General features: G+C 37.5%; 2 protein-coding genes across 2 annotated transcripts in view; one reads left to right on the forward strand and one right to left on the reverse strand.

The window, feature by feature from the left end:
* Nucleotides 1-26,805, forward strand: part of cdh23 (cadherin-related 23) — a 373,711-nt gene that overhangs the window by 268,766 nt on the left and 78,140 nt on the right. Inside the window, exons 31-38 of the mRNA XM_065296107.1 lie at nt 822-1,210; nt 1,290-1,391; nt 1,524-1,526; nt 1,936-2,085; nt 2,802-2,930; nt 3,385-3,513; nt 4,629-4,856; nt 25,473-25,694. Of these exons, the coding sequence (XP_065152179.1) occupies nt 822-1,210; nt 1,290-1,391; nt 1,524-1,526; nt 1,936-2,085; nt 2,802-2,930; nt 3,385-3,513; nt 4,629-4,856; nt 25,473-25,694 (1,352 nt within the window). The remainder of the gene's footprint in view (nt 1-821; nt 1,211-1,289; nt 1,392-1,523; nt 1,527-1,935; nt 2,086-2,801; nt 2,931-3,384; nt 3,514-4,628; nt 4,857-25,472; nt 25,695-26,805) is intronic.
* On the reverse strand, nt 8,192-22,884 carry vsir (V-set immunoregulatory receptor). The gene is made up of 7 exons (XM_065296108.1): nt 22,669-22,884; nt 15,093-15,470; nt 14,959-15,009; nt 14,283-14,393; nt 14,056-14,083; nt 11,331-11,497; nt 8,192-10,592 (listed from the first exon to the last, which is right to left on the reverse strand). Exons 1-7 carry the CDS (start codon nt 22,721-22,723, stop codon nt 10,555-10,557), a joined length of 828 nt encoding a protein of 275 aa, XP_065152180.1. The 5' UTR covers nt 22,724-22,884; the 3' UTR covers nt 8,192-10,554.

Here is a 26,805-nt window from a genome sequence, read left to right on the forward strand (position 1 = left end):
TATGTGTCTGTCTGTCTGTATCTATATCCATCTGTCTATTTATCTATTTATCTATATGTCTGTCTGTCATCTGTATTTCTGTCTGTCTGTTTATCATGTGTATTTCTCTCTATATGCCTTTCTGTCTGTCTGTCATCTGTATTTCTGTCTGTCTGTTTATGTGTCTGTCTATCCGTCTGTCTGTCTGTCATCTGTATTTCTGTCTGTCTGTTTATCATGTGTATTTCTCTCTATATGCCTTTCTGTCTGTCTGTCATCTGTATTTCTGTCTGTCTGTTTATGTGTCTGTCTATCCGTCTGTCTGTCTGTCATCTTTATTTCTGTTTGTCTGTCTATGTGTCTGTCTGTCTGTCTGTCTATTATTTTTATTTCTGTCTATACGCCTTTCTGTTTGTCTGTCTGTCATCTGTATTTCTGTCTATCTTCCTGTCTGTCTGTCATCTGTATTTCTGTCTGCACTGAAAAAAATGATTCATTGAATTTAATCAATTTTTTTAAGGTAAGTGGTTGCAATCAATTTATTTAAGCTACATTTAAACAAAAGTTTTATATTTTATTTTACATTACTAATCTTTTTTGTTTAAATGTAGCTTAAATAAATTGATTGCAACCGCTTACCTTAAAAAAATTGATTAAATTCAATGAATCATTTTTTTCAGTGTGTCTGTCTGTATGTCTGTCTATCTGTCTGTTTGTCTGTCTGTGTTTCTGTTTATACGCCTATCTATCTATCTATCTATCTATCTATCTATCTATCTATCTATCTATCTATCTATCTTCCCTGTTTGTCTAATCCATCTCTTTAATCTGTCTGTCTGTAGGGAACGGTGGCGCCGTTGCATACGCTCTGGTCTCAGGTTCTGACCGTAAGTTTGAGGTGGATATGAGTACGGGTCTGGTAACTACAGTGGATTACCTGGACTATGAGACCAAGATCAGCTACCTTATAAACGTCTCGGCCACGGATCAGTCACCCCCGTTTCACCGCAGTTACTGCACCGTCTACGTCACTTTACTCAACGAGCTGGACGAGGCGGTGGCGTTTCTGTCAGCTGGTTATGAAGTGTCACTGAAAGAGAACATCGCACTAGGGACAGAGGTGGTCCAGGTGCAGGCGCAGTCAGCCGATAACCTGAACCAGCTGACGTACCGCTTTGACCCCGATACCTCACCTGCTGCCCTGGCCCTCTTTAAGATCGACAGTGTCACGGTGAAGAAACAGACCGTATGTTTGAATGCTGTATTATATAAGCATGTACAATATATAAAGGATTGTGTGTTCTTTGCAGGGTCGTATTACTGTTACAGGGCTTTTGGACAGAGAGAAGAGCGATTTATACACCCTTACTGTTGTGGCTGATGATGGTGGACCAAAGAGAGATTCTACTGTGGTAATTTTGAGTTTAAAGTCTTCTATCAGTTTAATTGAAAAAGTATGCCAAAATAATATATATATTATACATTAATAATTAAATCAGATTTATTTTCTCTTTTCCACTCTTCAACCTGATGTACACTTGTAGAAGGTAAGTGGGTGATTCTTAGAATTAAAGGCATCCAAAAATGATTTTTTTTATCATTTTCTCACTCTCATGTTGTTACAAACCTGTATAAATGTCTTTTTTCTGATGAACACGAAGGAAAATATTTTGAGGAATGTTTGTAACCAAACCAATCATAAGCCCCATTCACTTCCATAGTAGGAAAAAATAATACTATGGAAGTGATTGTGGCTCATAAACGGTTTGGTTACAAACATTCCTCAAAATATCTTCCTCCGTGTTCATCAAAACAAAGACATTTATACACGTTTGTAAAACATGAGAGTGAATAAATTATAAAAATGTACTTTTTGGGTGAACTATCCCTTTATGATAATTTCATAACAAAAAATTTTTTTGTGAATCAGCTCTGTATTTTTCCTTTTTTTGACAGGTGTCAATCACCATTCTCGATGAGAACGACAACAGTCCAGAGTTTGACATCACTTCTGATTTGTCTGTCAATGTTCCAGAAGACACGCCCATTGGTCAGAGAGTGGCAGTGGTGCTGGCCCGGGACAAAGATGCTGGAAAAAATGGACTTGTGAGAAAAACACGTTTATGTTTTTATTTACGTATTTAATGGGGGTTGTGGTTTAGCATTATATGCAAATCAAGCGTTAATATAATATGCAATAAAATACAAAGTAGCCTGCTGCAGACATGCACATTTTTAATTTGTGATTTCCTCAGACGTCAGTAATTTTGTCACTGTATACATTGCTCCGTATTTTAGTATTTATACAATTTTTGCTATTTTGAATGTTTTTAAAGGTGCAGTGTGTAATTTTTAAAAGGATCTCTTGACAGAAATGCAAAATAATATACAAAACTATATCATCAGGCGTGTATAAAGACATTTTTATACTGAACCGTTATGTTTTTATTACCTTGAATGAGACGTTTTTATCTACATACACGAGGGTCCCCTTACGTGGAAGTTGCAATTTTGTGCCGCCTTATTTCTATAGAAGCCCTTAACGGACAAACTTTTTTACTAAGTTGTTTCCGTCGATAACATGTTTTCCGGTGGTGGCTACCGTAGCTTCTCTATGCGTTTCAAAAGAGAGGGGTGAGCAGTGGACTGAGCCGTTGGTTGCAATTCGCAACCTCACCACTAGATGCCGCTAAAATTTACACACTGCACCTTTAACTTCTTAATCATTTAAGTTATCCATGCGAAAATGAAATCAATATACATGCCCAAATCAGCTGTCAATCATTCCTAATTTAACCCCATCATCATCTTTTCTCCATTAGGTAAACTTCACCTTAATTGCGGGGAACATGCAAGACGTGTTTAAAATCAACACTGCCAACAACACGTATGGAGAGGTTTACGTTAACGCACGTTTGGACAGAGAAGCTGTGGACCGTTACCTTCTTAAAGTGAGAGAAACAGCTTAAGTTCAATTGAAACCCAACTCATTTTTGACCCAACGCTGGGTTGAAAGTAACACAGCATTTTTTTTAAAAAGCATCACAGAAGTATTTTTTTAAGATAGCATGCAGAATTGAAAGAAGTTTTAGATATTTATTAGAAAACACTGAAAGTATAAATTAAATTAGTTTCCATCATAGTTCTGTGGCAGTCTTCGTTTACCATAAGTTCATTTGACTAAGAAAATTCTTGCTGAAAAGTTATCTGTTTACACACAATTCCAATAGATGTACAGCGTTATTTTTAGACCTGATAATATCTGCCATTGAACACTGTGTCGCATGACTGAAACATGTTTCCTTGTAAAAGTTAATATATACTACGTTTTGCATAATTTGCTGAAAGATATATGTGCATCTATAAGTCACTATGGAAACGGTGCATGTTATGTGTTTGGATCAGGTGCGGGCGATGGATAATGGTTCCCCCGCGAGGTTCACCGATCTTTCACTCACAGTGAACATTATGGATGTAAATGACAACCCTCCCGTCCTGCAGAGCCCTCGCGGGTACAACGTCAGCGTCAATGAGGTCAGAATCACCTTTCAGGCTACCAAACAGGACTTTATACCATCAGGGGGTGGGAACCTTTTTATTATGGTATCTGTTGCATGTTTGGGTTGACAAAAAATGTACATTAAAATAAAATTCAAAAGAAAAATAAGATACAACTATTTACAAACACAAACAATCATCCAATCACCAACATAAGACTGATAATCTAAGATTTAGGGTCCAGACTTCACTATTGTTTCAAAACATATATTTTGGTTAAAGGGTATTAATTATGCCCATTTGTCTATGAAGTTTCAGCTCAAAATATCCCACAGATCATTTGTTATTTGGTATATATGTCCAAAATGCCCCTATTTGGGTAGGAACAGAAAAGTGCTGTTTTCATGTGTGTACCTTTAAAGCCGCAATGAAATTGAAAAACTGTAGTTTGTTTTGAAGTATTTTAGTATTTTTTTTTACAAATATATTAGATTATAAGCTTCATTATTTAATCAAAAACACAAATCTCCTTCTACTTCCGCTCAAATGGTATAGCAGGTGGACGGGGTCTGGGAAAAGATAGCAGCGATTAGCAAATAGCAACTTGACACAACTTCAAAATATCCAACCAGTTCCTAATGGACAAATTCAAGTCCAGCCCAAATTTTTTCGGATATACGTCACTACGGGGAAAATAAGACAATCGCTACTACAGTTTCATGGCGACTTTAAATGCAAATGAGCTACAACCCCTCACTCCCTTACCAACAGACTGTAAGTGCTTTTGGTTAAAAATAGATCTGATTTCTGAGAATACAGTCTGAGACAATAGTATATTTAGTTGCATAAGCGCTACAACATGCTTACAAACACATTTAGAAAAGTTTAAGGGTCAAATTAACCAAGCAAACAGTGGCTGTGGGTGGGGCTTTATCAGTGTGACATCACATTAACAAGAGAATCAAAACAACATGTCAAATGAGACTGCTTTGGTGATTATAAAAGGAGTGGGTGGATTCTTTTCATTGTATAGTTAATGTGTTCACACACTGCCAACACACATTTACGTCCAGACATATTTTGCATCATATGTCCCCCTTAATAATTTGATTGATATTTTTTCTTTTCCTTTGTCCATGTGTGTGTTTCAGAATGTGGGGGGCGGTACCGCAGTGTTGCGTGTCGTAGCGACAGACCGTGACATTGGACCCAATGCCATGCTGTCGTACTACATCACTGGCGGGAACCAGGACCTGACCTTCAGAATGGACCGTATGACAGGAGAGATAGTGACTCGCCCTTCACCTCCTGACAGAGAGAAACAACAGCAGTACACGCTAAGTGTGACGGTGGAGGATGACGGAACGCCGTCTTTATCAGTAAGTGTACACACACTGTGTTTAAAGGAATAGTTCACCCAAATATGAAAGTTCCCATTATTTACTCACGCTCATGCCATCCCAGATTTCTACATTTGAACACAAATAATTGTATACTAAAATTGCATCATGTTATCATGTTATATAAAGCTTAACGTGTTGAAGATCCAAAAAGCATGTACATCCATCATTAAAAGATTAGTCAATTTTCTTTATAAAAAATATCCAGATAATTTACTCACCACCATGTCATCCGAAATGTCAATGTCTTTCTTTGTTCAGTTAAGAAGAAATTATGTTTTTGAGGAAAACATTCCAGAATTTTTCTCATTTTAATGGACCCCAACACTTAAAAGTTTTAATGCAGTTTAAAATTGCAGTGTCAAAGGACTCTAAATGATCCCAAATGAGACATAAGAATAAAAATAAAATATATGCACTTTTACACCACATCTTCATCAGGTCCTGTGACTCGCCAGCGTGACCTCACGTTATTGCGTAATGACGTCGAAAGGTCATGTGTTACATATATGAAATGCACATTTGCGGACCATTTTAAACAATAAACTGACACAAAGACATTAATTAGTATCATTCCAGAGACAACAACGTAGGAACGGTCCTCTTTCTCCACACTTGTAAACACTGGGGCGTAGTTTCGCATACGTCATCCATGACCTCTTGACGTGATGACGTATTATGTGAAGTCGCGCTGGTGCGTCACACGACCCGAGCATGATGAGAAGATGTGGTTTAAAGGGACACTTCACCCATTTGCATAAAGCTTTGTATAGTTAGAACCCCAGTCATGTTTTTGAATGGTCGTGCATCATTTCCCCAGTTGCGGCTGAGACAGGAGAAATACAGATTTCAGTGTTGCACTTCCTTCTTTCAATGATGTAAAAATCATCATTTTGTATCATTGAAAGCAGGAAGTCCAATATTTTTATTGAGGGGCTGAGACTACAAACACCCCTTTTCTCGGTCAGGTAGGCACCAAATTCAAAATGTAGGTTATATTTCGACTACAAATATGACACACTTTCAATAAAGATTAATGTTTCTACGGGTGAAATGCTCCTTTAAAAGTGCATATTTTTTATTTTTCTTGCCAAAAATGACAATCGTTTCGCTAGATAGGACCCTTATGTCTCGTTTGGGATCGTTTAGAGTCCTTTGAAACTGCAATTTTTGTACTACATTAAAACTGTTAAGTGTTGGTATCCATTAAGTAAGGGATAATGTAGAGGCAGCCGGTAGTTATTGGGAAATAAGCCCCGACAGTGTGATCAGGACCCGACGCGAAGCGGAGGGTCTTGTATCACACTGAAGGGGCTTATTTCCCAATAACTACCGGCTGCCTCTACATTATCCCGCTTATTACACGGCTACTTGCCACATAAGAAAAAAAACTGGACATGAATATGAATTTGAAACATTTTATTGGCATATTTGTTTTAAATTAACATTTTTATCCTTCCGCGAAACTTTGCACCGATGCATAAAATGATCGTAATACCTTATTAAGATCCTCTGCTTCATACTTGTCTCCATTTTTTCTCTTTTAGCCAGTCTTTGAGAAGTTTTAATGCCCATTCTGTATTTTTTTGTGTGTTGGCTTCGTAGCTGTCATGCTCTATTTTGTCAAGTTCAGTCTCAGTAAGCTGTCTGTGTCTTGTTGTGGTTGTCGAGTGTTTGTCACAAGATGGCGCCAAACAGACAGTAATCTTTATTGATCTTTATTGGCGCGGAGCGATTTTACTCGTGAAAGTAGTCCGGCTATGCGTTATTATTTTGGAGCGGTTATTATTTGAAAAGAACGAACCTGCAAATGTCTCAACTGACCAATCAGAATCAAGCATTCCAGAGAGCCGTGTAATAAAGTCCATTAAAATTAGAAAAATCCTGAAAGGTTTTCCTAAAAAAAACATAATTTCTTCTCGACTTAACAAAGAAAGACATCAACATTTTGGTTGAGATGGTGGTGAATAAAATATCTGGACTAATCCTTTAAAGTAATCCAAATGACTTAATACATGTCTTCTCAAGTGAAACAACATGTTTGTAAAAGAAAACATTTAATATTTTGTCCTTATTTAGCGATCAATTTATCATGTATCCATGGCAACATACAATTCAATTCAGCTGTATGTGGATAACGTTGAATCTCATTGATCCTTGCTTCTGTCGTCACTAGTTATCATTTGCATATTTTGTCTCAAGACAGGCAAGAACCAATGAGATTTAGCGATATTTATGTTATGCCATATTTTAACTGTATTTTCTTCATACATGACTCCCTTTAAAAATTACAACGCCATGCAACAGTTTTTAAAATAAATTTTTTTGATACTTTTGGAGCTTTGGTGTTGCCGACTTTGCATTCTTGTACTATTACTTTTTTAAGATGTAAAATAGGTCTTCGTTGTCACCAGAGTGTGTATGTGAAGGTTTAGCTCAAAATACCCATAGATAATTTATAATAGTATGTTAAAATTGCCACTTAGGTGCATAAGCTTTTGGGTGTGGCTCTTTATATGCAAATGAGCTGATGAAATGCAAATTATGGACATAATGATGGTTTGATGAAATTTAAACTTAATTGTGCTGTCAATTATTTTCTCTCTTACTGCACTAAATGGAAGTGCCGTGGTTGGATGCAGATTAAGGGGTGGTTTTATTAATTTAGGATCCCCTTTTGACATCACAGGGGGGGCCGAATCTGGATGACCTATTTTTTCACATGCTTACTGGGTTGTTCTTTTTTATGTTTTTTAGGTTGATAGAAGCATTGGGGACACAATTATAGCACTTAAACATGGAAAAAGTAAGATTTTCATGATATGTCCCCTTTAGTATCAAATTATTCGCTTTATGTTCATATATTATGACAGCAATTAAAAATTTGGGTGAACTATTACTTTAAAGTCAATCAAACACCAATCAAATCAAACACCAATCACACACCAGGGTATTTCAATATTTTAAGAAAGTCAACTTTCTTCATTTGCTCCTCCCATCATGATGTGTAGTTTTTTTCTTGACACTACACATAAAACACTGTATTTGCTCCTTTAAAAGTCAATGTGCAACAAAAACAGGAAACCACAATCTGCCTTACTTTTGAAACAGGAAGTTGCACTCTCAAAAACATGTTCAGAACCTCACAGGCAGCTCGCCATTTCACCATTTGTGATTTTTGGGCCTTTGCTGTCTAAGTTCCTCATGGTTGTTTAAAGGGCCCCATCGCTCATCGGTTACCTGTCTCAGACAGTTCCTGTGTTGCATGGATCAGTACGATCATATGTAAAAAACAAAGCTCAATGACTCGCAGCTTTTATGAGAACTTAAAATCTTGTTTTATTTTTTTTAAAAGACATATAAGCAAATAATTTTGATTGTATCAGCAGTTGAATCATATTGCACAGCATTATCACTTGAGCTACATCATATATGGTATGAACATTGTACAGGAACACAGAAATCAATCTCGAATATACAACTTAAAATATACAAAGTGGTAAAGTGGCATTTTCATAAGCATATTTACAAAGCAAATTTGCAGACATTCACCTAAGATCCATCCATCCCTTCCATTCATTCATTTAGAAAAAAAGCAAAGTTTTGGCACTCTGTATGGCAGTGAATTTAAACTTTTAAGCTTCTTGAAATAGTTTACCAGTGCTTTGCTTTTTTCAATCTACATTACAGTCCAGCTGAAAGTAAAAAAAAAAACACACTTGTCTGCACAAGCACACACATTCCCACATGTAAAAAAGATATAAAATATACAAAATCTCCTTTTTATGTGTCCTTGATGTGGCCTTTTAACCATACATGGTAAAAAGTGACACTGGTTTGATTGTCACCGATAAAACATTTACCAAAAGAAATTGCACAAACTCTGTGAGAGTGCATGGCATACTGTAAACTACATACCTGATAAAAGCACCACAACAGATCCGCACTCACCACGAGAGGCTTTAAAACAGCCCCACTTTTCTCGGCGGGTCTCAAGCTGAGATGGTGTTAGATCTTTTTACCACTGATGCAGTGCTGGTGCTCAATCTATCCCCGTTCAATAAAGACACTGAATTAAATTACCTTTAACGTTATAATAAGTTCCCAAAACGAATCCCTAGCTGAGCATCAATATCAGCACCGTTTCGGTGGTAAAGGATAACTGAGGGATACTGAGACACTAAGTATTGAGATACTGAGATACAGGGAGACTGAGATACTGAGTAATACTACATTAATATACAGGGAGACTGAGATACTGAGTAATAATACATTAATATACAGGGAGAATGAGATACAGGTACTGAGGACTGAGACACTGAAATACAGCGAGACTGAGACAATGAGTTACTAGGAGACTGAGATACTGAGTATTGAGGCAGGAAACTGAGACACTGAGCTACTGGGAGACTGAGATACTGAGATTGAGGCACTGAGATACGGGGGGACTGACATACAAAGGGACTGAGACACTAAAATTTCAGGGAGACGGAGACAATGAGTTGCTGGGATACTGAGTATTGAGTCACTGAGATACAGGGGGACTAAGATACTGGGAGACTGAGACACTGAGTTACTGGGAGACTGAGATACTGCGAGACTGAGACACTGAGTTACTGGTAAACTTGGGAAACTGAGGGATACTGGGAGACTGAGACACTGAGTTACTGGGAAACTGAGACACTGAGTAACTGGGAAACTGAGACACTGAGTTACTGTGAGACTGAGATACTGTGAGACTGAGACACTTAGTAACTGGGAAACTGAGACACTAAGTTACTGGGAGACTGAGATACTGGGAGACTGAGACACTGAGTTACTGGGAAACTGATACACAGAGTAACTGGGAAACCGAGACACTGAGTTACTGGGAGGCTGAAACACTGAGTTATTGGGAGACTGAGATACTGAGTTATTGCGAGGCTGAGACAATGAGTTACTGGGAGACTGAGATACTGGGAGACTGAGACACTGAGTAACTGGGAAACTGAGACACTGAGTTACTGGGAGACTGAGATACTGGGAGACTGAGATCCTGGGAAACTGCGACACTTAAGTTACTGGTAGACTGAGATACTGAGTATTGAGACACTGAGATACAGGGAGGCTGAAGCTCTACATTATTTCACACACATACAGCCTTTCCTGAAAATGTAACACATATTTTAGTAGTAGAATTAGAAGTTGTATGTGTAAATAGCAGAGTGGTTTGTTTATATGAAAAGTAATTTGACTGCAGTTTAACAGTTTTTTTAAGTGAATGTGGCTGCAGAGTACACATGTGAACGAGATCCATCTCTGACAGAAGATAAGATAGAGGATGAACATGTATTTCAGCACAGAAAGATTGAAGAGAGGATGATAGAAAAATTATGATCATGATTATGATCAAAAAAGAAATAGTTGTTTAAGTGCAGGTACAAAGCCACAAACAACGTGACGCTTTAAAAACGTTCAGCACAAATCTCCTCGACATCTCTTGGAATCATGGTTGCACCAAGTTATGGATTGTCCTTCACATCGCTGGGCAGAAATCACCAGATAGTGGGCACCAAAGCAGTTGAAATCTCCTGGTTTTAGGGGTCACTCCTAATCATCCTTGCAGGAAACAGGAAGATAGATGCATGATGGTATACAGAAGGAAGAAGCACCAGGCATTCCTGGGAGTGAACATTACTTAATCAAGAAGTAGGTTTGGAGACTCAGGAATGGGTTCTGGAAAAGAAAGCGTACGATACATAAATGTTTATTGCACCACAAATAGTAGCAGAAAAAGGTAGCACAAAATGTCATGGGTTTGAACCCAGTTAACTGGTATAAAAGCATGCCATTGAAAACTGAAACCACTACATTACTTTACTTATCCTTAAAGTCAACATGAAACTAAAAACTTGACCCTATTCGCTCTCTTAATTTATATACCTGATCTATATATACCTGTAAATACCAGCTTAAAATCATGTTTAATGTGTCACACTGAACTAAAATGGGTTGCGGATATTCTTATTCTGTGTCTTATCACTGGTAAGACAGAACTGCTTATGTACGTGCCATAGGTCATGTGTGTAATGTAACACACATGAAAGTCGCACACACACAAACACTTAATTTCTCAGAATCCAGTTTCTCGTCACTCGTCAGAGAAGCAGAAATGAGTGTTGAGAAACGGGGGAGAAAAGGGGAAACTGACATTCTGTAAATTCCGCTGAGCTAAAGGTTAAATAAGAGGAGCTGTGTGTTCGTGTACAGCATGTACTTACTGAAGCCTTGTAAAGCAATTGAATAATAAATGACTGTTTCATGTAGTGTATGTGTGCATTTGTGTAAGCAGCATAGACATTTTGTGTCTAGTTGTGTGTTTAGACTCCAGATGTTTCTTGTAGCTTAGTGAAAAGTGACAGACGTCTAGCTGGAGTTGGGTTACAGTTTTATGTGAGACTTTGTGTGCCTTACCCTGCACAGAGAAGAAGACGTCTCCTTGTATGGGGGAAAACGGAGTTCCAGGGTCTGACAAGAGGTGGCGTCCTGTTTCCGATGACTGACGCATTATTTGGGATACGGTCCGGGGTTTAGGCTCGGGAGAATCGACAGCAAACACTGCATTTTCATGTCCCTGCGCACTAGAGAGAGAGATGAAGAAGGGAAAATATGAGTAAATGAAAAGACGGTTTCAGCAGTAACAACATAAACAAATGGCTTTTGTGGAACATACGTAACTTCCGGTAAACAACTATAAAGAACCAACAATAATATAGTCCTTTTCAGTGTTGGGAAAGTTCACTTTTTAAGCTAAATGCGTCAGATTTCATCTTCATATCCAACTTTAAATTCTTATCCAACCAGGGTTTACATTAGCATCAAGATGCAGAAACAGCGTGTGTTATGAGAGCTTTAAAGATATCAAGATTATATTTTCACTGAATGGTCTCTACGTTATGTCGAAATTCTGGATTTTATATAAAAAGTAACTCACAAAACATTATTTTAGATGGGTTTTCACACAATTATGTGAAGTAATGCATAGATTTGTGAAGAACAAATTTTTGCATACAGTACTGTGCAAAGATCTGCACAAAAGTGGTCATATATAATTATTTCTCAGTTTCTTTATTAAAATACAACCAGAAAATACAGGAAATTTGTATGTAGTATTAAAAACAGTATAAAAGTTTCAGCTCAAAAAAGCTTAATATGTGTTTCATGCCAGGATAGGTCACACTAAATACTGACTGATGCCTGAAGAAGACATATAGTTCTGTAAATTTTGTGTCCATATTTCCTGTATTTTCTGTTTGTATCTTAATGAATATGCATGGACATTAAAACTTTTTTGGTGGTGGTGGCCTAATAGGGCTTACAATCCAAACGCGAATTCAATTATTTGCACGAGTAGATTACATACAAAGTCAATGCAAAGCCGTGAATAGACGCAAACTCAAATTCAACGATTTGCCCGAGTAGATTACATACAAAGTCAATTCAAAGACGCGAATAGATGCGAACTCGAATTCAACGATTTGCCCGAGTAGATTACATACAAAGTCAATGCAAAGACGTGAATAGACGCAAACTCGAATTCAACGATTTGCGCGAGTAGATTACATACAAAGTCAATGCAAAGCCGCGAATAGACGCAAACTCGAATTCAACGTAGATTACATACAAAGTCAATGCAAAGACATGAATAGACACGAATTCAAATTCAAATATTTGCGTGAGTAGATTACAAACAAAGTCAATGCAAAGACGCAAATAGACACAAACTTGAATTCAACGATTTGCGCGAGTAGATTACATGCAAAGTCCCGAATAGACGTGAACTCAAATTCTAAGATTTGCGCAAGTAGATTACATACAAAGCCAATGCAAAGTCATGAATAGATGCAAACTCAAATTCAACAATTTGCGCGAGTAGATTACATACAAAGTCAATGCAAAGACGTGAATAGACGCAAACTCTAATTCAAAGATTTGCACGAGTAGATTACATACAAAGTCAATGCAAAGACGCAAATATACGTGAAGTCAAATTCAACGATTTGCGCAAGTAGATTACATACAAAGTCAATGCAAAGACATGAATAAACGCGAACTCGAAATTCAACGATTTGCGCGAGTAGATTACATACAAAGTCAATCCAAAGACGTGAATAGACACGAACTCGAATTCAACGTTTTGCGCGAGTAGATTACATACAAAGTCAATGCAAAGACACAAATAGACGCGAACTCGAATTCAACGATTTGCGTGAGTAGATTACATACAAAGTCGATGCAAAGACACAAATAGATGCAAACTCGAATTCAATGATTTGCACAAGTAGATTACATACAATGTCAATGCAAAGACACAAATAGACGCGAACTCGAATTCAACGATTTGCGTGAGTAGATTACATACAAAGTCGATGCAAAGACACAAATAGATGCAAACTCGAATTCAATGATTTGCGCGAGTAGATTATATACAAAGTCAATGCAAAGACATGAATAGACACGAATTCAAATTCAACAATTTGCGTGAGTAGATTACATACAAACCCAATGCAAAGACGCGAATAGACACAAACTTGAATTCAACGATTTGCGCGAGTAGATTGCATGCAAAGTCCCAAATAGACGTGAACTCGAATTCAACGATTTGCGTGAGTAGATTACATACAATGTCAATGAAAAACCGCGAATAGATGCAAACTCGAATTAAATGATTTGCGCGAGTAGATTACATACAAAGTCTATGCAAAGACATGAATAGACACGAATTCGAATTCAACAATTTGCGTGAGTAGATTACATACAAAGTCAATGCAAAGACGCGAATAGACACAAACTTGAATTTAACAATTTGCGTGAGTAGATTACATACAAAGTCAATGCAAAGACGCGAATAGACACAAACTTGAATTTAACAATTTGCATGAGTAGATTACATACAAAGTCAATGCAAAGACGTGAATAGACGCAAACTCGAATTCAACGATTTACAAATTTATATTTGTATTCATTTTGCATTTATTTGTTGTAGTACAGTAATATGAATTGTAGTTGAAACACCAACAAGAATAACATATATTACAAAAACTTATTCGCTGTATTATGGTAATACCAGATATTTTTTATTTAAAAAAATTATAACAATGTACTGTGAACATGTTCACATTTGATTTTGGACACTCACCTGTCCATGCGCACCAGCTCGTGTGCACCTGGGAAAAACAGGAACAGGAAATGGGTCACAGTGGGAAAGGAAACTCAGTCTCTATAAAACAATTAGTGCACTTGTTGCATTCACCCATCTGCAACTCATGCAGCGCTGTGTAGGATGTGTGTACCACAATCGAACACACAATGTAGGTCAGAATGAGTGTGTGAGTAATGCATGAGTAAATTTGTGAGCGTACTCACGTCTGCGCTGGCCGACTGCTTGTCTTTGTCTGTAAACCAGCATTAGTATGAGTGGGAGACACAGAATAAAAGCGATGCAGGCTGCGATAGCCAGACCTTCAGCCAGGGCATCTGAAAGAGAAAAACAAACCATGATTGCAAAAATGCTTAAAGAGCACCTATTTTCCGATTTCACGATTTTACATTTCCTTTGGTGTGTTAGAACATGTTAACGATATGCAACGGTACGAATCTCAAAGTATCCCGATGATGCGAGTTATCGTTTCAAACTTAAATAACTTTTTTTGGACCACAACAAACACACGGATTGTAGGTAACAGTTTACTTCCTCTACCTGTTTTGACCACGCTTCAATATTTAATTGACAGGACAGCTGCCGTGGTGGTTGCCTAGCACTATAAAAAGCCGCGTCGCATTGCTCTTTCTTTAAAGTGACCAAAAAAAGGCAGTGTGGCTGCCTTGCGTTTCCAGGCGCATTTTAAACGCATTTGGTGTGATCGTCCCATCTTTCAGAAGCACATTTTATATTACTGCTTTGCGTTCGTAACACAGATCAGCCGAAATAAACAAAAAACTGAAAAATCATTTCACGCTGACACACGCATATGTTTCTTACACCAGCTGGAAGATACTATCTTTCAGTGGATATTTTGTTGATATATCATGTTGAACGTACCTTCTGAAGAATTCTGGACCAACTCTGAACATTTCAGACTGCCGTTGTGAGCTGTGGATACATGCAATGTTAAAATCACAGAGGAACAAAAAATATGTCAATGCCAAACCTGATCTCTCTACTTGTTCACTTACCTGGCATCACAGTCAGTAAGATGTAGTTATGGGCCTCCACCTCGGTTTTGTGTTTCTTGGTCTGGATGTCCAAAAGCCGGCAGCAGTATCTACCCTGGTCGTTCTGCTTGATGTTCTGCAGGGTGATGGAGAAGAGATGCCCATCCCACTTGTATTCTACACCGAGTGAGCGGTTGTTGGCACCTGTCCCACGCGGGTGTAAGCCATTGTGACAGTGCTCGTTGATGTTAGACGTAAAGACCCAGGTGTGCGGATGTTTGTCCTCCGGGTGAGTTACGGATCCAGACTGGTAACATGTTAAAGTGACGTTGGCCCCAACAGGACATACGTATTGCCGATGGGGAGCAGACAAAGTTGGAGAATGGCGCTCTCCAATCGCTGGAGAGAAAATGGATAAAAAATATGGAAAATTATAGAAAAGTGAAATGAAGCATTTACATACTGTAAATTTGACCAATTTTACTTAAGGTTATAATATTCAGAGTTTAAAAATATGCCCTATAGATGGTTTCATCGGACGCACATGCGATGACGCGATTAAGCGTCTGGTCGGAATTGGGTTTATTGGTTTATTGGTCTGACTAGTTGCTAAATGAACTCTTGAACAAATACCTCGTTGAAAATAACAACTGTTTTGGTTTTCTAGGTAATCTATGTGTTGGTTATTTTGCTTGTTATTAGGGATGCACCGAATCCAGATTTTTTAGGTTCGGCCGAATCCCGAATACACCGTTTAAGATTCGGCCGAATCCGAAACCGAATACCGAATCCTACTCGCATCCTTATTCCATTAACACAGTAAAACACATTAATGAATTATACAACGTCCACAGCATGTATTTTTCATTTTATTTAATTTTAACTGTACATTATGCCAGGATGACAAGTTGGAAAACTGTTTTGACAATTACCATAAGCCTATGCATAATGAAAGCGATGCGTTGCGACACGCTCGTTTTTCCAATTAGCAAGCAGCTCCGCGCTGAAAACTACATTTAACTTTGAGTGAGAAGCTCCGCTCGTCAATGTCAGTTTTCACACGGCCGTCCAATTACAATGGAGGAGGGGCAGGACATTACCACAGCAACCAACCGGCTCACAGCTGAAGCATCACAGCTACCAAGCGCTTGGCTGAAAAACAGCTGGCATTTGGTGTCCTCAAGGCGTTTTCAGCCGTGTTTAAAAGTTTTGGTGTGTCCAGCCCCTAAAGCTCACCGAAAGAAAAAGCTCATCTCCACGTCAGCACCCGATGTGTGTAATCAACGGCCGCGTGACGTCGAGCAGCATAGCGCAAGCCTAGGATTCGGTTCGGTGGAAAAAAATTCTAGGATTCGGCCGAACCTGAACCCCGTCAAAAAGCCCAGTATTCGGCCGAATCCGAATCCGAATCCTGGATTCGGTGCATCCCTACTTGTTATATAAATAAACTACTTTAAAAGGACTTTGTTGTTATTTATTCTTAGCGGACTTTACCGGAAGTTACGTGTGGTCTACGTAAGCCGCTTGTTGGTACTGCTGAAACTGTCTATATACTCCAAAACATTCTGGGTTATTTTCAACCTAGCATTGAGTCAAAAAGGTACGGGCCCAGCCCGCTACAGTAGGTTGTAATGTAAACCATACTGGGTTGTTTCAACCCAGAATGCTAGATTGTTTTAACCTATTGTTGTTAATTTCAACCCTGGGCTGCTGCTGGGCTCGTCCCTTTTTGACTCAACCTGTGTTGAAAATAACCCAGCATTTACCAGTTTATTGGGCAGAGATAACTATAAGTAAGGCATTTAGGTTGATTGTGGAAAATGTAACTACTTTGGCTTTGTGGTGGTGTCAAAGTTTGGGTGGGAGGTTAGTCACTCTTAATTTCAAAATTGTATTGGAAATTAAAAATGTAATTGAACACTAAAAGAAGCAAATGGATTTATAGATTTTAGCGAATAATCTCAAATTAAATCTAACCAATGCAGTTGCGGCTGGTGACTTCTCTTCCAAGGAGCGCAAATTCAAAATATGTGTTTGGAGTGTCGTGTGTTGCTCGTAATGTCAAAATATGTGTTCGTTGCGTCATGTTAACCATGCGCATCATGCCAAAAAATGTGCCTGTTGCACACAAGTCGAAAGCATAGACTGTAAAAAAAAAGATGGATGACGCGACGTCACCTCCTTCTATTGTAATGAATTGAAGCTAAAGATGTCCGACCATGGTCGCGCCATGATACGTAAAAACGTCAGTTTGGTGCCAAGGTATGCGCAGAAGGAATCGTCCGTGGAGCCAGAGGCGGAGCCACAGTATAAAACTTCCGCCTAAATGCTCATGCACCCAATTCAACAACGCCAATCATAACGACACGCGTTTCTATAGCATCAAATTACTAGCTAAAATAAAACTTATCACAAAAATGAACAATTGAATAAATATCAGTGCGATTACAACTACCTTAAAGTACCAAGACCATCTTTCGTAAACTTTTATTGGAAATGTAAAAAAAATTTTTATTTATAGCAGTCACATTCGTTTGAATGGAGAGGGCGGGGTTTATGACTTGTACTGCAGCCAGCCACCAGGGGGCGATCAAAGAGCCAGAGGCTTCACTCTTCAAGACGTATGAGGCACACCCGGTCGAAAGGGTTCATAATAAAATAGACGCTTACAAAAAAACCTTTGAAGCGTCTGCAGCGGCACGTATTTTGACACGACGCTCGATGCACATGGGTTCACATGACGTGCCGAACAAATATTTTGACATGATGAGTCACACACATGACGGGCCTCGCATTGTGCGCCTCGAAAAAGAAGTCACTGGCCGCCACTGAACCAATGTTTATATAAACAAGGGGTGGACTAAATTTGATATTAATTGCTAACATTATTTGCAACAGGTTTATTGTTTGTCCTATGAATACATTTTTGTCATTTAATTGTGTATATATGTGTGTGTGTTTATAGAATAGGGCGCTGGGTTCATTGTTGACTTGTTTCCTATCCTGTCATGGACAAATAAAGACCTACACCCTAACCACATATTGCATACAAACCCTGTTTGATAGTGAACTGTTACCGAAATGCATTCAGCAAAGCTGGAAGTTTATCAAAAAGACAAAATAAATAGGAAACAGCGGTTTTTCGTGTCTGTATTATAAAAATGTCCCATATTTACGAATGAATAACCCAGATACTGTTTGCTGGAACGTATGATTGTTCAATCTCCATTAACATGTTCTTGTTTGTGTATTTGAGATCCATGCGCATCGTGCAAATGGCTGTTTACTTAAGATACTCTTGCAGACATCGGTAGTCTGAATTATGTGTGTGTTTCTCAGGAAGAGCAATAGGAAACAGCGTCTGTGTGATTACGAGCTGCTCGGGGAGGTGTGTCTGTTCCTGGCTCTTGAAGACACAATACAATTCAAATCCTGTCCTATTATTCCTATAAACCTCATCCGTCCTTATATTCCCAATCAGTTCATAATTATCCGGCTCCTTGTGAGAAAGGTCTCCGGCCCGTAGGCAGCTGCCAAAAGTCTTAACGCCGCTTTGTTGTGACTAGTTTTACAAACTACCCGGCACGCTGGACATAAACGCCCCCCTTTTAAGGTCTAGGTCACGCTTGGGTGAATGGCATGCTAGGATTGTTTTGTGAATGTTTTGGAGGCTAGGCTCATGTAAATTGTTTAAAAACACAAAATGTTTACAAGTTACATAGTTTACAAGACAAATAAGGAGTAGGTTTAAGATAAATTTACTGGTTCTGTGGCATGATGTCGATGACCTCTGAACATTATCTGATTTTGTGCATTAGTTTGTAAACACAAACCAAAATGGTTGGTGTAACATTCAGGTGGGTTTAAAGGCAGACGTTTGCATCTTGCATTTCTTATCCGTACAAATTTTTTTCACAAGGCCAACCCTGTTTGGGGGGTTGTAATTTAACCTATGCTAAGTTGTTTCGATTCAAAATGCTGGGTTGTTTTAACCCATTGTAGGGCCAAATATAAACATTTCCTGGGTTCATTTAACCTAACACAACTGGGTCTGTCCATTTTGACCCAACAATGGGTTGAAAAGAACTTAAATAGACCTCCATTGTAAATGCATTACTGTTTTTGTTTTGTTTTTACAAACTAGGGGACAGGATAAAATGATAATCTGTGAAAAGCATGCCACAGATGCTCTTGACAGAGCTAATCCCCAAACATTCCTTTTAAAAGTCTGTGACTTGTAGAGAGAAATGGCAATAAAATGTCTTCAGCCTGAGGGTACCTGTCTTGAAATGTGTTTATTTTACCTGTCTGTGATGTCAACACAAAGGTCTGCCACAAACGGGCTGTGACTGAATTTATCAGACTTCTAGAGTAGTATCGCATTTCTGTTTATGCATGTGACACATGCTTTTATCTAAGGTGACTGAAAGCACATTAAAGCATTTTTATGCATAAGTATCATCTAATGCATGTTTTAAACCCATATAATCTTTTCAAAGAAATAATTAACCCAAAAATGAACAATTTGTGTTTGCTTTTGTGAAAACTTTAGATACGAGGGTTGCAATATATTGAAATGATCAAAATACTGCAATGTTCATATTGCAATGGTTTGTTTTGATTAGGCCTACTTCAAAATGATGTATAATCAAATGCTTTTGCTTGTTGCAGAGACATTTTTTTTTTTAAATATTTTAATATAGTTCAAATGATTTTACTGCGTATTTCATATTTTATATATCGTGCAGCCCCATAAGATACAATGTACTGTTACATGGGGTATGAATTATTTATTTTCTTTCTGGGGTGAACTAGGTAAGAATTTCTCCCCCATTCCCTCCCATGTGTATTCAACTTAAGAGTTTCTCTGTATATCAGTGTTTGTGTGAGAACTTCATTAGCGGTGTTAATGAAAACCATGGGGGAGCGAGAAACCTCCCCCTCCACAGAGAGGATAACAGTGAGGGACCGTCCCGTCTCACCTGAAACCACCTCATCAAGACCTCTTGGCAATACTGAAACCACAGAGTTTGTTTAAGGTTTAAATTACAGGCATTTAATATTTTTTAAAAGATAAAACAATTATATATTATTTGTGGGCTGAACTGGGATGGGGTGCAACTTTTTTTTAAACTAGGTCTGCTGACTCAGAGCATGCTTGTAAATTACACAACACACACTGTGATTTGTAGGCTGATAGTGGTAAAAATAATGACGGACATTTTGAAATCTGACTCATTTACTCTTTTCAAACAAACAAAACAACATTGCAATTTTGTTCAGTGATGCTATTAGCACAGAACATACAAATTAACCTTTGAAAATCCAAAAGCCACACAATTTACGTTTTCATTTATATAACTATGAGTTTACAGATAGAAGTTTGATATTGAGGTAAGAAGATTGTTTAAATTCATTACTGAAGATGAGCATTAAGTTGTTACCCTTTGTTATTTTTCTCTCCTAAACAGTTTACAGTTAATCGGTTTGACAAGACAATGTGAATTTATCTCCTTACAAGGACTTAGAAACCATGGGGTGAGGAATGTAATTCAAGAGCAATATCCGGACCGTCTCCCTCTTGTCTCTATCCATCTATTTCATCTGGCATCATTCCTGTGTCTCTATTTACCTTTTCTAACAATATGCCAAATGCACTATGCTTTTCATGTTTCACACAGCTGCTCATTTCTCAGGCCTGGTTAGGAAAAATTAGTAGAGTTTTCCTGTGATGAGGAAGTAGAGATGGTGGGAACAAATCATTACCCTCCGGTCTGTTGGAAACTAGGCTACAACAGCTACACTTCAAACCATTCAAATACTCTAAAACTGGCACAAATCAATATGATGGGCCTGCTGTTGTCTGTGGGTTATCGACTGTATTTCCAAGCTGGGTTTATTAGGGCTGTGTTGTGGATGGAGTATGGACTTTGTGGACCATGTTTACATTTTATTTCTGAAGCACCCTCAAGTAAATGCCATCTATAGAAATATGGTAGTCATTTAAGGCCACTGTAAATATTAAAACACCATAGTGTTACTATTTGATACCATCATTGGGCTATGGTGACATTACAAGGTTTTGTAAGGGTCAGAAACATAATTTTTAATATATGTTATTATAACCTTATAATTGTATGTATTTAATATAGATCACTCTCTTGACATCCTCACTGTTTATTTTGTACTGATCTGAAATATTTTTCTTTGAATTCTGTCAAAATAGGGTCAAAAGAACAATAAAAATAAACCCAAAATATTCAAAGATTGAAGAGAGATTTTTTATTTTAAATAAATAAATCTAGTATAATTATTAATAAAAAATACTACATATGGCTTAATGTGATGCTTCTAACAAATATTAATTAGGTATGGCAACAGTATAAATATTCCTATCACAATTTACTACATAAGCCACGCCTTCTCTACTGAAGCGTCATAATTTTTTTTAGATTTTTTTTCCTGTATGCGAATTTTGTCCGCATTTTGTGCAACACCAGTTTATTTTTATCCTTATGCATAACGTATTTGTACTAAAAGGAAAAAAGTTTAATTTTATTTCATTTTATCCTGTCCCTTTAACGTCCACTACTTACAACCAATCCCACCGCCGTATTGTCCAAACGTCACGTTGCGTATTTAATATTCATGAGCTAAGCTGTTTACACAAGCTCAGACTCACATCACGGGAGTTTGCATAAGAGACAAATGTGAGGCAAAATTTCATCGGTCTGAAGTGCTGTCTAGGTACATATCTACGCTAAAATTTACCTCACTAAAGTAATTTATGTCAATAATATTTATTAAGCTGACGTTTTTATAACTGCACGTGCCTCCCCAATGCACAGGCACGAGCCTGTTTAAAGTTTACTTGAGTTTACTTATAATAAGAATTTATTACTATTTATATGCCGTTTAGTACTTATCTAACTATTTTTTTAATGTTAATAGTTAACATTGTAGTATAGTTTTCAGTTATATAAAAATATGAAATGACTCAAACATATGCAAACTGACATATTAAGTTTCCCTGAAGTCGCAACAGATGTGGAAGTCAGTCGTTTGAAGTTTGAGAGAGCCCACATGAAAAAAAATATTGGTAGGTTGCTTTAGTATTTACTATTGTAAATTAATTCCTGGATTCCTCTTGTTCTTAACCTTACCATAGTAAGAATTAAAATATACTAGTATTTATTTACTACAATTCACTATAGTTACGCAGTACTGTACGCATTAAGTGTAGTAATTAACGTTACTATAATATATTGCAATTACATGCAGTTTACCCCAGTAAATACCAAACTGAATTTACGTGTTTTTTTCACGTAGCGTAAAAAGTTTTTTTCTTCGGTGAAACAAGTTGACACACGCCTGATTTAGCCTTAAGAAAGCAAGATTTCACATGCGGAAAAGAGACAACTCATAGGAAGCGTTCTTGTCTTTACAAACAGCGATTAAACAGACGCGTTTTCAGAGAGGAATATACAGCGATACGCGATGCGACGACACTCCGTGTCGCGTGCGCACGCAGAGCAAAAATAAACAAAGTAGTGACGGGGCGCAAGAAAACAAATAATACAATCAAGAGTATATTTACCTTGTACAGCCAAAAAGAGATAAGCGCAAAGCCACAGAGATGAAAATACATCCATCAGTCCTGATCTCCTGTAACTTTCACAAAGTTACCAAAGTTCCTGACAATATCTCCAGCTGTAAAGGCAGAGTTGTAATTGTGTCTTATTCCTAAATGATGTTAACTTGTTAGCTTGTTAACATTAAGTTAAACATCTCACAATCTACTCTGAAGTGAGACTGAGAAACCAGAAGCTGACACACACTCCTCCCTCCTCCTCATCACTCCTCCTACCCTACAGCTACTACATACTGCTTCCCTTTAAACACACAAATAAGAAGACTCTTTATAGCATTATTAATAATATAAATTATTAAATATGAATAATGTTTTAGGTACTGATTTTTTTTAAACATTTTAAATCATGCATTGAATGCACTAATTTATATTTATGATATATTAATTGTTGTCTAAATAATAATATTTAGCATTATATTATGTAAGAATAAAAGATTAAGTACAATTTAAAACTTATGTACATTTATTGTTTATGTAAGTTTATTCTTTGCTAATATAAATGATTAACTTATATAATTAAAAGCTTTTCTGATCCCTTCTGTTATACATCAGAACTGTAATTGTGCATTCATACCAGACATGAATGAAGCGAATAAATCGCGCTATTCGTGCGTACTAGTGCTTAAACATTTTAAGTTAGCTCGCTCGCACATGAAATTTGCATTATTTGTACGTGAATATGCTCACTTGGCCGGCTTAATGTATATAGATCAAATTTAGTAAAGAGCGTTTTTTTTTAAATTTACCAATTCACTTACTTTTTTTCAAGCAAGATCCTTTTTATTCCTGTTTCTATAAAAGTAAGATGTGTCGTACAGCTCCGGGTGACCACATACAGCAACAATTATATTGTCATCTATTGTTATTTTCGTATTTCCTCCCCTCGCTACGTCGTAATCACGTCACTACTAGAGCAAGCTCCTGTTAGGTTAATACCACGCGAATATCTGCACAAGTTCAGATTTTTCAACTTGCACGAATCACGCGTTACGCACGTCAAACGCCCAAAACGCTCAAATCGCGGCATTTGCGCAACCTTATTCGTGCAAATCACACCGCGGGATTAACTAAACATGTGTATCACTTGCGCTTTTTTGACTATAGTGATGATGAGTTGCTGTAACAGAAAGTTAGTTTGATAAGTTAAAGTAACGTAAACGTTTTCATGACTTATTGATCTTATCTTTTTTACAGTGTATTCAGAATTTTATTGTCATTTACCAAACACAAATTTAGCGCAGGAGTTATTCAATGAGTCTTGCTGTGACATAGATCAACTTGGTAAAGGTGTAGATCTGATATCGCTGATAGCATCAATCGAGGAAACACACAAACACACACAAGTGACCCCCTTCCCATCACACACCATCAGGTTATGCAAATGAAACTCAAACTAGCTACACCAGTTCAAAACCAAGATACAGTAAGATAAAGGTTATGTGACACTGATCTACAGTCGATTCAGAAGAAAAACATGCAAAGGATTTCATGAGACTGTAACACTGGCTGCCAACTCGACAAATAGAAATGATTATAAAAAACAAACACAAAAATGCATTTATTTTATTTAAAATGGGTCATAGCACAAAAATCTTGACTTTTCCATGTTTAAGTGCCCTTTTAGTTTTAGTCTTAGTCTTTTGGACGAAAATGGTTTTTTAGTTTTAGTCCCATTTTAGTCACTTATAAACTTGATAGTTTTAGTCAAGTTTTAGTCGATGTAAACACAAAGAGCTTTTAGTCAAGTTTTAGTCGATGAAAACGCAAAAAGGTTTTAGTCAAGTTTAAGTCAATTTTAGTAAAAAAAAGGTAGTCTTTAACAAATTAATTTAGGTTAAAAAGTTTGGTGTATTTAATACTATTAAAATGTGCATTAAGGTTGTCCCTAAGGGCTTACCGTTGTTTTAGTCTGTGTGCCTTCTGCGCATGTCATTACCAAAAAGTTGAGCATTGCTGATACTTTTTAGCTAAAAACAGACAGATTTCACGCAACATAGGCAGAAATGACATGCATTGTGAACGTCAGACTTATAATCATTGTTGTTTCGTCTCGTCTCGTCTCGTCAACGAAAACTCGAAAGCGTGTCGTCATGTTTTCGTCACCTTAGAGCTATTTTTAGCTAGTCATCGTTGCATTATAGTCATAAAAAAAGGTGCGTCAACAAAATATTTTTGTTGTCATCGTTGATGAAAACAACACTGGTCCCCAGTATCAACCCAGTAACTTTGTTTGGGTAAGCCATTTTCACAATTTTGCTCAGGCCTACAAAGTGGCAATTTCAACATGTTATAATTAATTATATGTGGAGTATTTTGAGCTAAAACTTAACATTCGCACTCTGGGGACACCAAATATTTATTTAACATTTAAAAAAAATCTCATAATATGACCGCTTTAAATATTCTTTTACTGTTTTATATTTCAGTGGATTGGTACTCTTTACATGTTTATATAAATTGCTTTCTCCCGCTTTGAATCACCCCAATCATAACTTTAAAACCCTGAGTCAGTGCCTAAATCTAGTCCAAGTGCACAAAAATGCTTGTTTTAGCTTTCTTAACTAAAATTAGTTTGTCTTAACTGTGCCGATGTTTTGTCTCAATGTGCACACCAGTAATGTTTTTTGTAAGGTATATATATATATATATATTAAGGCCTAGTCCTGGATTAATCTAAACCCTGAGTACTGACACAAGTTGTATTTATTTCAGTTTCATTTAAATTTTGCTTTTTGTCATGGTTTTCACAGACATCCACGACGGTGTGGGTTCGTATCATCGATGAGAACGACAACGCTCCAGAGTTTCCAGAGGAAGAGTACGTAACGGAGCTCAGAGAGGGGCCAAACACTGTAGGGGCCACCATCGCCACGGTTACAGCCATCGACCCTGATGAAGGACTCAATGGGACCATCCGTTATGCCATTTCCAAGGGCAACCTGGCACAGACCTTTCAGATCAGTGAAATAACGGTGAGGTTTAGGGTGTTGAGACAACTTAGTGAACACAGTGTTCCTGTGGCTCAATTTGTAGTGCATTGCATCAGCAGTGCAACGGTCATGGGTTTGATCCCAGGGAACACGCATACTGATGATATGTATACCTTGTAATGCAGTGTAAGTCGCTTTGGATAAAAGTGTCCATAATGTAAACATATACTTCTAAGAAATCAAATTTTCCTGAAGGTCTGGGACAGGTGCCTCCTGTATTCATATAGTGATAAACAAGTGTGACCCCGTCTAAAGTCTCATCCAGGCTAAAGTCTCAATCTATTTATTAGATTAATTTCAATCTTTGAGATTATCTTACCCAGTAAAATATCATTCTCACACTCAATACAATTTATACAGGGTTTCCACAGGTCCTTGAAATCCTTGAAAGTTTGTGAATCTGGGGGGGGGTTCAAGGCCCTGGGAAGTGTTTGAAAACATACATACAAAGATACAGGTCATTGAAAGTGCTGAAAGTTTTCTGGAAAAAATCAATTTTATTCCCTGTGTAGTGTAGCTAATATCATAAAAATTGTTTGCTTTAAATGCTTATATCTTCTGTATGTGAATGTTGATTCATACCAAAATGCTTTTTTGCATAGTTGTGTTTGACAAATGAAAACGTCTCAGGTTACGCATGTAGCTGTTGTTACTTGAGAAGAAAACGAGACGCCGAGTCTCCCTTGCCATACTTTCTGCGTGCCTGTAGGGCCGTCTTTGGCAATATTTCAGATAGCGATATACTTCCTGACTCCCGCGTCACTCTGTCTTTGTCGCTAAACCTCACCATTGGTTGAATTTGATATACACATTCAGACGCACTTACCCCTGGAGGCGTCCCCAAAGTGTCACCGCAGTGACGCAGCGTGAGTTCCCTAGAAAGGGAACTTTAACAATGTATCTTAAAAGGTAACATGATGTAACCTTGCTCTCACTTGAAATGTGTCCCCACATTTAGTCCTTGAATTTGAGGGTATTGGACCTGGAAAATCCTTGAAAGGTCCTTGAATTTGAAGTTAACTAAGGTGTGGGAACCCTGTATATAGGATGATTTTATGTAGAACACTTTAGGTCCCGTTCTTTCTGTGATTTT

Source organism: Paramisgurnus dabryanus, chromosome 20, assembly GCF_030506205.2.
Source record: "Paramisgurnus dabryanus chromosome 20, PD_genome_1.1, whole genome shotgun sequence".
Lineage (NCBI taxonomy): Eukaryota > Metazoa > Chordata > Actinopteri > Cypriniformes > Cobitidae > Paramisgurnus > Paramisgurnus dabryanus.

Excerpts from the sequence above, each read along its gene's own strand:
- vsir (XM_065296108.1), bottom strand. The coding sequence starts at position 22,723 with ATGGATGTATTTTCATCTCTGTGGCTTTGCGCTTATCTCTTTTTGGCT. Across the intron at positions 15,471-22,668 it reads TCTCTTTTTGGCTGTACAAG|CGATTGGAGAGCGCCATTCT; the intron begins GTAAATATACTC and ends TTTTCTCTCCAG. Across the intron at positions 10,593-11,330 it reads CGTCTTCTTCTCTGTGCAGG|AACCCATTCCTGAGTCTCCA; the intron begins GTAAGGCACACA and ends TTTCTTTTCCAG.